Genomic DNA, 12,958 nt, shown 5'->3' on the forward strand with positions numbered 1-12,958 from the left:
CTCAACCCTTTAATTATCTAGCACACAAACTGTTTTCATTTATTCGTTAAAGGGGTGCTATTATGCTTTTTCACTTTTCAACTTTAGTTAGTCTGTAATGTTGCTTTTTAAGCATATAAAAAGATCTGCAAAGTTACAAAGCTCAAAGTCAAATTCAAAAGGAGATATTCTATTTAACAGAAATCATTTTTTAAAAACTACAATGAATGACTCGTTTGGACTACAACGCACATTTTCTGGGATTTGTGATATCACAAATATAGACAAATAGGACGAGACCTGGTGGAGCTGCACTAGAGAATCCAACAAGTATTATCACTATCTAGGAGACACACTAGCTTTCCCAAGGCAGACAACTCATGCTCAACAGTTTAAATCACGCTCAATTTGATTTGATTTTGACGCAACGAAGCTCGCATGTAGCTATGGTAAGGGACATGACATTTCCCAACCAGGCGCAGAGTGGTGCCAATCACAACACACATGGCCCAGCTAACCAATCACAGCACATTTAGAATTTAGGAAGGCGGGCTTTAATTTGATACAGGAACTATTTGAGCCATTCATTCAAGACTAGGGAGAGAGGTGTTGTAATAATGTAAAATATGTGAAAAATTATGTGTTTTTCCAACAACGTAGTATGAGAGCCTATTCTAGTACACCCCCTAAACAAAAAAAGAGCATAATAGGACCCCTTTCAATTTTTCAACAGGGTGAAATGCCCCTTTCAGATGCTGAATAGCCAGATGTTAGAAAGTCTTAAGGCATTTAATGAGACAACTAACACATTTCACTTGTACCTACTACAACCTCAAAACCCATTGAATTATGACCAAATGGATTCAGTATTTGTTGAATACGGCAGCTGCCACAAAAGCTTTAAAAACACCTAGGATGGTTTGAAACGGTGTTTAAGCACCATTGCTGTTAATCTACCACACTGATATGTTGTTTTGCTCATGATAGATTTACCTTGGCCTCATTAAGTTGGTCAGACCCCTGCCTAACCTCCTAATCCAATAACCTGTAGTAATGTCTAATGTCACCACAGGGTGGCTCTTTGCTAGACACTAGTGTCTCATGTGCTTCCACAGATTACAAGAGTCAATAAGGGGTCATGTGGAGATCTGACAAACTCTTCTTCAACAAATAAAGCTAGACAGAACTGACTTTTCTGCTCACTAAAACATTACATCTTTTATTTGGAGAAGGTAAAACGTCTCAGACTGTCGTCTCGTATTCCATCACTTCCTGCGGTGTGCCTAGACAGCGGTACTGGATCCTTGGTGTGACCGGAGCTGCGGCTTCCAGTACCAAAATGGTCTTTCGCAGCCTGCGATCAATGAAGTGGGCGTCCCAGGCTGGGTATTGCTTCCTGGGAAGGTCGATGCGAATTACTGGCCCCTCTGTCCTTGGGGTGAGGCGAGGCGCAGCGGTTCGCGAGGCTTTAAGGGTCCGCATTTTAAACACTTCTCCAACATCTCCTCCTGGTACTGCCTCTCCTCCTTTAGTTCCTCTGCAGAGTCCGCGGCGGGCTGCTCACCACATCCAGAGGAGGAGGAGCGGAGGTGGGCGATGAGACACAAGGATCTGAAACAGCACTCATCTGGACATCGCAACATCCAAGATAGGCCCCAGACACAGGGCCATCAGGGTGCAAAAGGCAGTAGTAGACAAACATAAAAAATGTACCCAGGGCGTAGCTACACGCCACCATGCACACCACCACCACGGCGTAAAAGTCTGAAGTGAGTGGGCTGCGGTATATATACCACAAGGCCGTGAGGGCCATATTTTCTCCCAGGATTATGAGGCTGTAAAGCAGCAGACGGCACCGTGTAGGGCCCTCACGGACGCTAAACCAGCAGAATATGTACACGATGCCTACCATCATGTTGTAGATGATCTCCTCCCACTTGGACATGCAGAAGTCTGTCTCGCCTTGGATGATCCAGAAGGTCATGGCGCACCAGTGGGCCACGATGAAAATGCCGAAGTAGAGCTGGAAAATGGAAACAAAGAGGGCGAAGGCCATGGCGCGGGCTCCCACTGTGAACAGGTGCCACAGCATGTGCACCACCACTGCTTTATATGACATGGGGAGCTTGTCATCACGAGAGTCTCTTAATGCCTTCTGATAAGATGCCATCATCCAGCCCAGAGACACTAGCGAGGCTGAAGCAGACAGACCTGGATCAAATAAAGCACAAAGAGAAGGAGTGACCGAGAGAAAATGGGTCACTGTACATGGTACATTAATTCAATTTAATTACACTGCCGGAATAAGACCGAATTAATTTCAAATCAAAACCTAGAGGCAAAGTTGATACATGAACAATGCTGCAAAATGATTTAAAATCAAAACCTACACCAATGTCTGCTTTTTGTAATATACCTGCCATACAATTGTCAATTTGTATATTGTAATTCCTTACCTACTTATTTGTATTTTTCTGTATTTTATTCTTTTATTATGTGTTTTTTGTTCTGTCACTGTCATTCTGTTGTACTGCGGAGCATCTATCATGAAAACAAATTCCTCATATGTGTAAACATACCTGGCAATAAAGCTCATTCTGATTCTGATTCATTCTGATTCTGATTCTGTATAACAATTCAGATGATTCTGTACAGTATATAAAGAATGAAAGTACACCTCACTATGCTTTTCTGAAAAAAAAAAAAAAGAAATTCTGTTGGAGTGCTGGTACGCTCTTGAGAAGCTCTCATGAATAATTAATCAGGTTCCTGTCTGTCCATTCATCAGCTCACCCATTTATTCAGGAGTACTCAAAATGGAAAATCTCTCCTAATCAGCAAAAACATAATCATTAGCTAGTTCTCCAGCCGTCTCGCATTGCACTGAATATGATTATGAGCGATTATGACAGACCCAGCAAAGCACCTTAATCATAATATCAGTCTTCAGACAGGAAAAGTGCAGGCCAGGACAGACCAAGAGGAAACACTCTTGCACTGATGCCAGAATTTTCTACACTGCTGACTATAGGGCAGATGAGTGCCCTGCTCATCTCCTGAGAACTGGATATGCTTTGTTGTGGAATCACATTTAGGCTCTCCTCAGGTTCATTTTTATCTTTCTGGAAAAAGAACTCTTCAGCAGTTTGAATAAATGTAATGTGATTAGGGCTCATACAGTATAAATACTGTAGCTCTCTCAACTCTAGCCCAAATAGCATGGAAAGAAAGAAGGACGTAACTTTAAATGACATTTTTAAACAAAATTCACATCCTTTAGTTTACTAGCTCTTGGCAGTCTATAAAAGTCACAGTTTGCAGTTTGACATTTGGATAAAATTCCTCAGGGAACATCTAACAGTGGCTACAATTGTTCCCATGGAGCTGAACTAATGCAACAGCGAGTTCTCGCAGCTCTGTAATCAAAAGCACGCGTCAGGTGGGTTTGTAACTATCACACATCCTGTTCCCTCCTTACAGACACAAAGATAGACTGGAGCAATTTAAACTACACAATTAAAGACCAAATCTTAACCATTAGGAAGACACTGACATGAATATCTAATGAGGTATTATTCTAAGGGATCTTTTGATTACTGTAATTTCCATGTTTCAATTATATATCTCTTCATGATTATTCATTGCAAATTTAGATTGAGCTCTGACAGGGGAAAATTAAAAAAAAAAGAGTCTTAACTGCTACTTAAATTTTCATCTGATAAAATGGTCAGGCTCATGCACAATGACCTGAAATGTGTATGTATGTACAGTATGTGTATATTCAGTCAAATGTATCACATCCTCAGTAATTAACCAGCTAATTTGATCTTGGATTGAAAATGAGATGCTGAGCAAACGCGTGCTGTGAAATTGCACTTTGATCTTTAATGATGGCCAAATGAATTTCTAAAACAATTCTTATTGTGTCACATTTAAATTAGATGTAATACAGAAATCACACTGCAAGAAAGGCACTGAATCAAACTCTATACTCTGTGACCTGGTGGATGGCAATATGACAGATTGGGTGACTGATGTAGTAGCCTCTCAGTCTCAGACAGTACGCCCACAGTCCACCCACAGCACATTTTCTGACCATCTGATGTATAGTGCACTCAAAAATGGGTTGAAATCATCAGTTCATCAGATCTGACTGGCTGGCATTGTGCAAATTCTAGGAGTAAAGGCAAAGGTTTTCTCATCAATATTTCTGAAAAAGTACTGCAAAAAAGACTTAGGAACTAAATATGAATATATTAAATATGATACCGACAAATGGCACAGGCCCAGCTATTTCTAGCACACTCAGTGAGCTGGTTTTAATCATAGGTGTCATCAGCTTACCCTGTAAAGGAAGGACCTGGCTGGTCTGGACCATAATGCTGAGTTGAAGAACAAGCTGAGGTGCGCTCTTCAGGAAGGTCTCAAGCAGCCTCAGCATGCTGATGTCAGCGTTCTCAAACATCGTACGCCAGTAGAAGTGTTTGTGCTCGCGGTCCCCATGCCAGCGGCTTTGCACACCCAAATATAAGGCATGGACATACCTGAGGTAAAAAGCACATGATAAGACAAATCATCAAAACTTGCATCAGAAAAATACTAATTACACTACTGGTCAAAAGTTTGGAAAAAGTTTTTGAGAGTGCTCACCAAGGAAAAATGAAAAATACAAAAACAGTAATATTGTGAAATCTTATTGCAATTTAAAATCACTATCTACTATTTGTAGAAATTAAAAAATGTAACTTATTCCTGTAATGGCAAAACTGAATTTTCAGCAACTTTACTCCAGTTACCGGTGTCAAATGATTCTTCAGTAATAATTCTGATATGCTGATTTGCTGCTCAAGAAACATTTATTATTGTTATTATCATCCATACTGAAATTGATGTTTTGTTGCTTAATATTTTTGTGGAAACCATAATCACTACACTACAGTGCACTGACAGAAAGAAGAAAGAAAGAAAGAAAGATGTTAATACAAAGACACTAAACTGATCAAAATACCTTTATAATGTTACAAAAATATTTATTTTTCTCAAACAAATGTTGTTTTTTGGAAGTGATTTCTGAAGGATCTGAGGACTAGAGTAATGGCAGTTATTTACATTTTTTATAATTTTTCACAATATTACTGTATTTTTTTTTAAATTAATGTTGCCTTGCTGAGCATTCTTTCTAAATCATTATATATATATATATATATTCCAAAATTTTGACTGGTAGTGTATGGAAACAGGAAATTACATAGTTAGCCAGTCTGCAGGCTTGGAAAAGACCTAGTCTGCCTTGCCTATAATGTCACTTGGCCAGCTGAAAAAGGCAGTACACTTGTCATCTTGTGCTCGAGCATGTCATGTTCTTTCTTCAGCACCACGTCTCCATGCTGTTGCAGATGTCTTGTGAGACACACCATGGTCACGCTGGAGATTACATGGATGTCAGAGAGCATGTTTTTCATGGGAGGGATCACTGTCTCTTACTGTCGTTACTTCAAATTTCCTGATTCATGACCCCAGGACTGCACTGTTTATCCTGTGAGATGAATGTTAGTGCCAGAGGAAAGGAGAGGGTGGCTTTTGAAAGATATGAAGCAAAACTGCAGCTGTGCATTCGAAAGATATTTATGTGAACCCCTTGAAAAATCTGACTTTCACTGGACTTAATTTGTTTCCTTTGACAGGAAGTGCCATGATATTTCAGTTTGTCTCAAGGGTAGCGAGAGTAATAGAAGTGCTCGCTGGATGTCAGGAGATTGGCAGAATGAATCACCCTGACTTGATGAGGTCTATAAAATTGCTCCACATCCTTCTAACAACTTGCTGTGCAATAAAAAAAAACAGCCTCTGAAAGAAAAATCAAGCAATAGGGAGCCTACGAGAGAGGCTGTCAGGGAGTCAAATTTGACAAGTGACACAGTCTTTCTTTCTCTGAATAAAGAGTGTGCTTTCAATGAGACAGAAAAGCTGCCTTTGCTTGTAAAATTCACACAGATGATTTCAGATGAAATCAAACCTTGAACCTTGACCATGCAGCTCCTTTTTCTTTAAGAAAAATAAGAAAACATTAACAAACAGCCAGTGCTTTGACTGAAAAAACATCTCTCAAAAAGCCACGATTGGCAGGCAATGCATCAGTCTCCATGGTGACAACTGACAGACATTGCAGCTGACAAGCTAGGCCCATTACTTGGCTTAATTTAATTGGAGACAATCATCTGCTAGGCCTGTGTTTTGCTTTGTGAAGACTCAGGCTTCCTCTGAAAAGGACTTTCTCATATTAAGGCAGGTCAGAACAGGATCACCACACTGATTATGTTGCAGTTCACCTGCCATTAAACTCCATTTGAATTCAACAACATTAAGAATGGCTAATTGACCCATTTGAATACTCAGATGGCACTCCTAACCAATCAGCACTCAGCTATTAACTGGCAGGGTTTCTGTAATTCAATTAAATACCATTACAGTTCCCCCTCTCTGCTAAATTACAATGCTGATCACACCCTTGAGAATGACAGCAGAAAGAAAGAAAGAAAGAAAGGAAGAAAGAAAGGAAGAAAAAAAAGAATTGAAATTAATGTTGAATGTTCTTGATCAGATTTCCAGTTGGCTAGAACCAAGCTGCCATTTATTTTATTGAACAGTAAAGCCCTACTGAGGTAGTTATGAGACACTGGATCATGTCATCATGTAACAGAATTAGGAAAATGGAAGTGCTTTCGATTTCCTGTCGCCATATACAGTGCATTTCTTTTGTTCCTTGCTATCCTTCTCAAGAGTGTGATCAGAAAATGTTGTTGTAATCTTTCTGTCTTTGCCCCTCTAGGTTCTTTAACAAAATGTACAAAGCCATTTCACAATGTGGAGAATAAATCAGTGGAGGACTACCATCTACCAGCCAGGAAGAAAGTCAAAGTCAATTTTCCTGCACTAGTAAAATAAATTTATGGAATACTCTGTATCTATCTTTACATTGTTATGCAAACATTCAGTAACAGATTTATTTAATGCATTCAATGAACACATAATTGTGCAGCTAGAATATTTACACTATGCTTTATGTGACAGACTTCTACTGACCAAGGGTTGGGGGTTCTTTTATTTCCAGATTTTCAGTCAAAAAAATAAGTTGAATACATACTGTAAGGCAGTTCAGACATAGGAATAAATGCAATGAATTAATTAGAGCTTGATATTTTGGATATATTATTAGGAATGTAAAGACTTTTAAAAACATGGTATTAAAATGGTATTTCTTGAATTTAGGTTTAGGATTAGGGTGAATGGATGCCATTAGAGTGCAAACAACTGATAAAAACATATAATCCACAATGTAATCAAGTCCAACATTAACGCATTAAAAAATAAATTAAAAAAATTAAATTAAATTAAACCATCCATTCTGGCCAAAAATCTTTTCCTATAAATCGCGAACTAAATTTGAACAATATTAAATTACATAAATAATAGGCTGAGCTTGCAGTCATGGCAAGAAAACATTTCTTTCTATAAGGAAATATCTTCTTTCTAAGGAAATATCCTTGAGCTGTATGCAGTATCATACAGTGCAATAAGTATAATTCAATTCATATAATGACTCTTATGTGCCGAATCTTTTGAATAAGTCTGAAACATAAAGCACAACCAGTGCTGATTCACAAACAAATGACTCTTATGAATCAATAATTTAAGTGTATCAAAAACAAATAGCGAAACCAATGTAGTTCACAAACAAATGATTTATCACTCCATTCAGAAAGGCTCACAATCTACAGGTCTTCATTTAATGAACCTGCTGAATCAGTCAGAGCATCAAGATCACTGTAATCACTGGTTACAGTGATGGAATATTTTTTATTAAAATATACCAAAAATTATGCTGATACAAAGCAAATCTTTCATTTATGTGATGTTTTATGATAGGATACGTTAATGATGACATTTATTAAAATAATAAAATGAGACTAAATGAAAATGTAAATGAATTAAAACGGTTGCCTCCTATTTCCACATTCTACAAACACTTTGCAGTGCATGTAGTCATTTCTCAATGCAGCCTGTGTAAAGGTGTATTTTCTTCTTCGAGGGTGGTGTCTGATCCTGATTGATCTTGCTCATGTGATGCTGCAGGGAACATGGAATTGAAAACCGTCTTTGAACGTGTGCAGTGAACCAGGTCAGAGTACTCAGAGGGGACTTTAGGGCACACTCATAACGCTTACTAAAGTCTTTGGTTAAACGTAATGTGAGGAAGAGATTTTGTATTTATTTTGTATTTTTTTATTCCACATCAGCTAGTTGTATCATTATTTTATTTCTGATGTAATTACAAGCCTTGAGGGGAAATCACTTTATAATGATTAATTTTCGTATCAAACAGCCCGGTTTCACATATTCTCCCTCTTGAACATTCTCACAAGTATGGATCTCAACCCTAAAAATGACCATTTATTTTCACATCTACTCTCCACCTATCATTCTTCACCTGTTCTTCTTTGCAGCAGCTCAGCGCTCTCTCTATCTCTGACTGAATGCTGCAGGTAAGGACATGTAAACACTACAGCTATAATCAGTGTAATGCAGATATGTGACAAGTACAGTGTCGGTGCAGCTTTAATGGCTTTACTCCTAATTCCAATCAAACAACGACAGGGAGCCTGGAAAGCTCTGCTTGGAAGCTTTTAAGCAAGGACTTAGTCAGAAAGTAGACTACTAGTGAGAGGTGAAGAACAGAAATCTATTGCAGGTCAAACAGAGGTAACATGAAAATGGCAAAATTTGCTTTCTAAAGGTGCTATTCTTAGCTATACTGTTAGAAAGAGACAAAGAGAGAGCAGAGGATATATCTGCAGTGCCAATGATGCTTTCGTTAATGGCACTGGAAATATTTTCATTTAATTATATATTCATGGGAATGTGGCTCAGAAGGGCTTAGACTAAAAGTCTCAAGGCTAATTTGTGAATAAAAAGAGATAATGGTTTGATTTATTCAAATTACATGAAAATTATTTCCCAATTGTGCCTTATTTGCTGGCTGGCTGGTTTCTTTTGAATTGCAGATATCCTCATTCTCTTTAAGAAAAGTGTCTGCCATCTCATTATATGAGGACATGAACACATGAACTTCGTCTCCTGAGCAGCTCTAAGTGTCACTTCACCAGCTTTTCATTTGATAAAAATGAAATAAAAGTTTGGTTTAACTTGAAGAATTATAACAGAAATATATGAGTGTGGCACAGTAGAATGTACTGCTTAAAGCAATACTACTATTACTACAGTACTACTAAAAATTATAATAATACACTTTATTTAAACACACAGAAACTCAAAGGTCTTCCTTATAAGCTGCCAATAAAAGTTTAGACTAACTCATGACAGGAAATTATGACAGGAATATATTAATGTTGCACAGTGGAATATACTTCTTTATCACAATATCACAACACTTTTTTCCATATTCTATTGTCCATATTTTTATTTATTTTATTTATTAAATAATTTAATTACATTTTAAAAGGTGAACCAAAATGTTAGTAAATTTGTTTTTATATTTTGATAAATTCTGACAGTAAAAAAAGCCACTAAGCCATATAAATGTCCAGTCAAAGGAAAAATGATAAAATGTTTTGGTCATACCAACCAGCACCAATTATGGTCAATTAAAGGGAAGGGAAATCTTCTAATAAAAAGGTCAGGAGCAGAGGGCTGACGAAAAGCATGAGTGACAGATAGAGAATGACACAGACGGCTTGAGAAGGACAGCACACGTTGTGACAGCAGCATAAATGAAGCTTGATCGAAATGACCAGCAGCTTTGTGATATCAATGGCATCACTAACCCTTTGTTACCCTGCGGGTCAGCCAGCAGTAGTGTCCAGTCACAGAAGCTTAGTCTGTCACTGCTGATCAGGGCAGGCATTTAAAGACAAGCACATCACTGCCACTGTGTTTACAACCACAATTACATGGCACTCACTCCCTACACATGTCTCTAATATGTGTGGGTGTGTTCCTATTGATTTATATGTGAGTGGATTCAACTTTTGGCTGTGATTGTGGGCTGCAAATTGTTTTCTTAGCATTATTATGGAAATTGCATTGTGAGCTGCAGCGCACTGTCTGTCAGCAATCAAGACGCTTAGCACTTGATAGACACATGCACATTCTGCTCATGGCAACCACACTTAGCAAAAAAGTGAGGAAGCAAAATCCAATGTCACTGTTTCTTGAGCTCAGTTTAGAAAGGACTCTATCTCAAAGAAAAGCATCATCTTTATGACTATATGGCATATTTTAGGTAAAATCTGGTGCATACAAAGTGCCCTTTTAAAGGAGTAGTTCACTCAAAATGGACTCCAGTCCATCAATTAACATATTGTAAAGTGAAAAGCCGCCATCATTAATGTGTTATAACTATATATATATATATATATATATATATATATATATATATATATATATATATATATATATATATATACAAATTCTGGACAGTCTATTAATCCATAATAACACCTCCTCCAGTGAAAAATCCATTCCCTGTTGTTGTCTCACATCAAAATCCACCGACATATTTGTTTGGATCTGTTTTCACTTATGAATGGTGCTTGATTTGTGCATATTTCTCTCCTGATTCAGAAGCGACAACTTTTTCACTGGAGAAAGCAATATTATGGATAGATGACTCATATTTCAACTGAAAACACAAGTTTGAAGTTAAATACCTCTTAATGATGGATTTGTTTATTGCAAATGTAGCTTTTCACTTTACAAGACGTTAATTGATGGACTGGAGTCATGTGGTTTACTTGTAGATAACTGTGATGTTTTTATCAACTGTTTGGACTCTCATTCTGATGGCACCCATTTACTGCAGAGGACATTTAGCATCAGTTTTCTGCATATTTTCATTAATGGATACTATTCCTTTAAGCCAAAAAATAAATAAATAAAAATAAATAAATGACAAAGAAACAAAAAACTAAATTCTAATTCATTATAGGTATGCTTGAAATTAAACCAATGGCACTGGTAAGTAATATGAAAAAAATATTTTGCACTGCTCTAAAGACAAAGGGATTTCAGAGTATACATAAGGAGATTTCTGTTGGACAGATTGAATGAGTGGAGGAGTCTCTCTGGGAGATTATTGACCTAGAAGCTCATGAGAGGTGGAGGAGGAAGAGGAGGAGGAGCCTAGAACCAAATGGCTTGGAGATAATGATGAACTGGCATGGGATGACAGGAAATACAAGGAGGATCCCATTTCCTCAGTAGTACTGCTGGACAGTCACAGGCTATGCAAACTAACAGCAGTGAGATTAATTATTGTGATATCTTGCATCATTTCTGCTGTCCTTTTCCCATCATAGACACCACTACTTACATAAATGCCCATGAATGTATTTTCCAGTGATTGATCCTTAAATTACTATTCTATATTTGGCCCCCTCAAATACATGTGCATTCAAACACTGACTCTAATAATTTTTTGGAAACTACGTAAATATTGACAAAATAAAAATAAAAATTTGTCCTTGGTATTTCCTTAATATAAGCCTTGTCATATCAGTAGTTTAACATGTCCCTGAATAGTACTAGAAGTGGGTGTGGATTAGTTGCACGCCAATGGAACGGAACAGAACAATATGAATGAACTGCTGATGTGACACCTTAAAGTAATGCCCTGTAGATTTGTATCTCATTAAATTAAATTCAAAGCACTCACATACCTCCAGACCTGTGCCAGCTGAAAAACGTGCACGACGCTTTGGAAGAGCCACACGCAGGCTCTGCAGCAGCTCTCAGCGTTGCTCCGGGTTCCGGTGACCGCAGCGGAGCGGCCAGCGCCCCGCTGATCGCTGTCCTTGGTGCTGAAGTGGCTCTCCGCATTGGACGCCGCTACCATAGCAGCCGCAGCCGTGCCGCTCCCGTTCGAGTCCAAGTAATCGTACGCGAACCATCGGAAGCTAAGCACCTGCACCACAACAGAAGGAATGATGATAAAAACGAGTGTCAGAGCGAACCACCAGTAGTCCCGCCTGAGATAGTAGTCGGCAGCTAGCCACAGGTCTGAAGCCCCGTCCGAGAAAAAGACCAAGAGGGCGCAGAGGGTCCAGCAGCAGTCCAGGAGCGAATACTCCTTCCCGACGCGACGCCACTGGGGCGAGCGCTTCTCCGGCTCGGGGAGGCACGTCGGCTGAATATCATTCTGCAAAGAAACGGCTGTACCGTCTGATTTCGCAGCCATGTTTGTTGTAGAAAAGAGAGTAGATGGAAAAAAGAGAAAGGAGGGTGGGGGGTGGGTCGTGTGTCTGTGTGGGAGGGGAAAAAAGGGCTGGGACAGAAACGCTTTTCGTTATTCCTGCTTGAACATCTAGCTCCTGATTTTCTAGCAACTGAATGCAATTTATCACGTCAGTCGCCGACAGCTTTGCGTGTAGGAATGCGTAGAGTTTTTATTCAAAAGCCTATAATATTATATAGAATTAATAATACAGCGATAGTTGAAGGATGTCCAGCCTCATGGCCTGAGAGGAAACGTGCCTCTGCAGTCCTGATTTAGATTCAGTTTAGCGCCTGTATCTCGTTCTCTCAAGCTTGATCAGTTTATGGAAACATTAGGTAAGGTAAGGTATATTAACCCAAACTATGTTAGAGACAGACGACAATGCTTTATTCCGACTCTTAATGCATCCGTGAATTATATATTATATATTTGTATATATGTATGTATATATATATATATGTATATATATATGTATGTATATATATATATATATATATATATGTGTATATATATATATATATATATATATATATATATATATATATATATATATATATATATATATATATATATATATATATATATATATATACACACACACAGTATATTTTATTAGCTAAATGTACATAAGATTCAAAGCTGCTATAGCAGTTAAAATTGCAGTCTCAGTGCCTTGTAAACAGCAGC

At 38.1% G+C, this 12,958-nt stretch overlaps 1 protein-coding gene across 1 annotated transcript; it reads right to left on the minus strand.

Annotated features, from left to right (window-relative positions):
• Positions 1-200: 200 nt before the first annotated feature.
• LOC113065845 (XK-related protein 7-like) lies at positions 201-12,582 on the minus strand. Its single transcript, XM_026237393.1, is given in 4 exon segments — positions 201-1,512; positions 1,514-2,231; positions 4,350-4,523; positions 11,715-12,582. Coding segments are annotated over 4 exon segments (1,701 nt in total). The 5' UTR covers positions 12,233-12,582; the 3' UTR covers positions 201-1,221.
• Positions 12,583-12,958: the final 376 nt, after the last annotated feature.

Source organism: Carassius auratus, chromosome 48, assembly GCF_003368295.1.
Source record: "Carassius auratus strain Wakin chromosome 48, ASM336829v1, whole genome shotgun sequence".
Classification (NCBI taxonomy): Eukaryota; Metazoa; Chordata; class Actinopteri; order Cypriniformes; family Cyprinidae; genus Carassius; species Carassius auratus.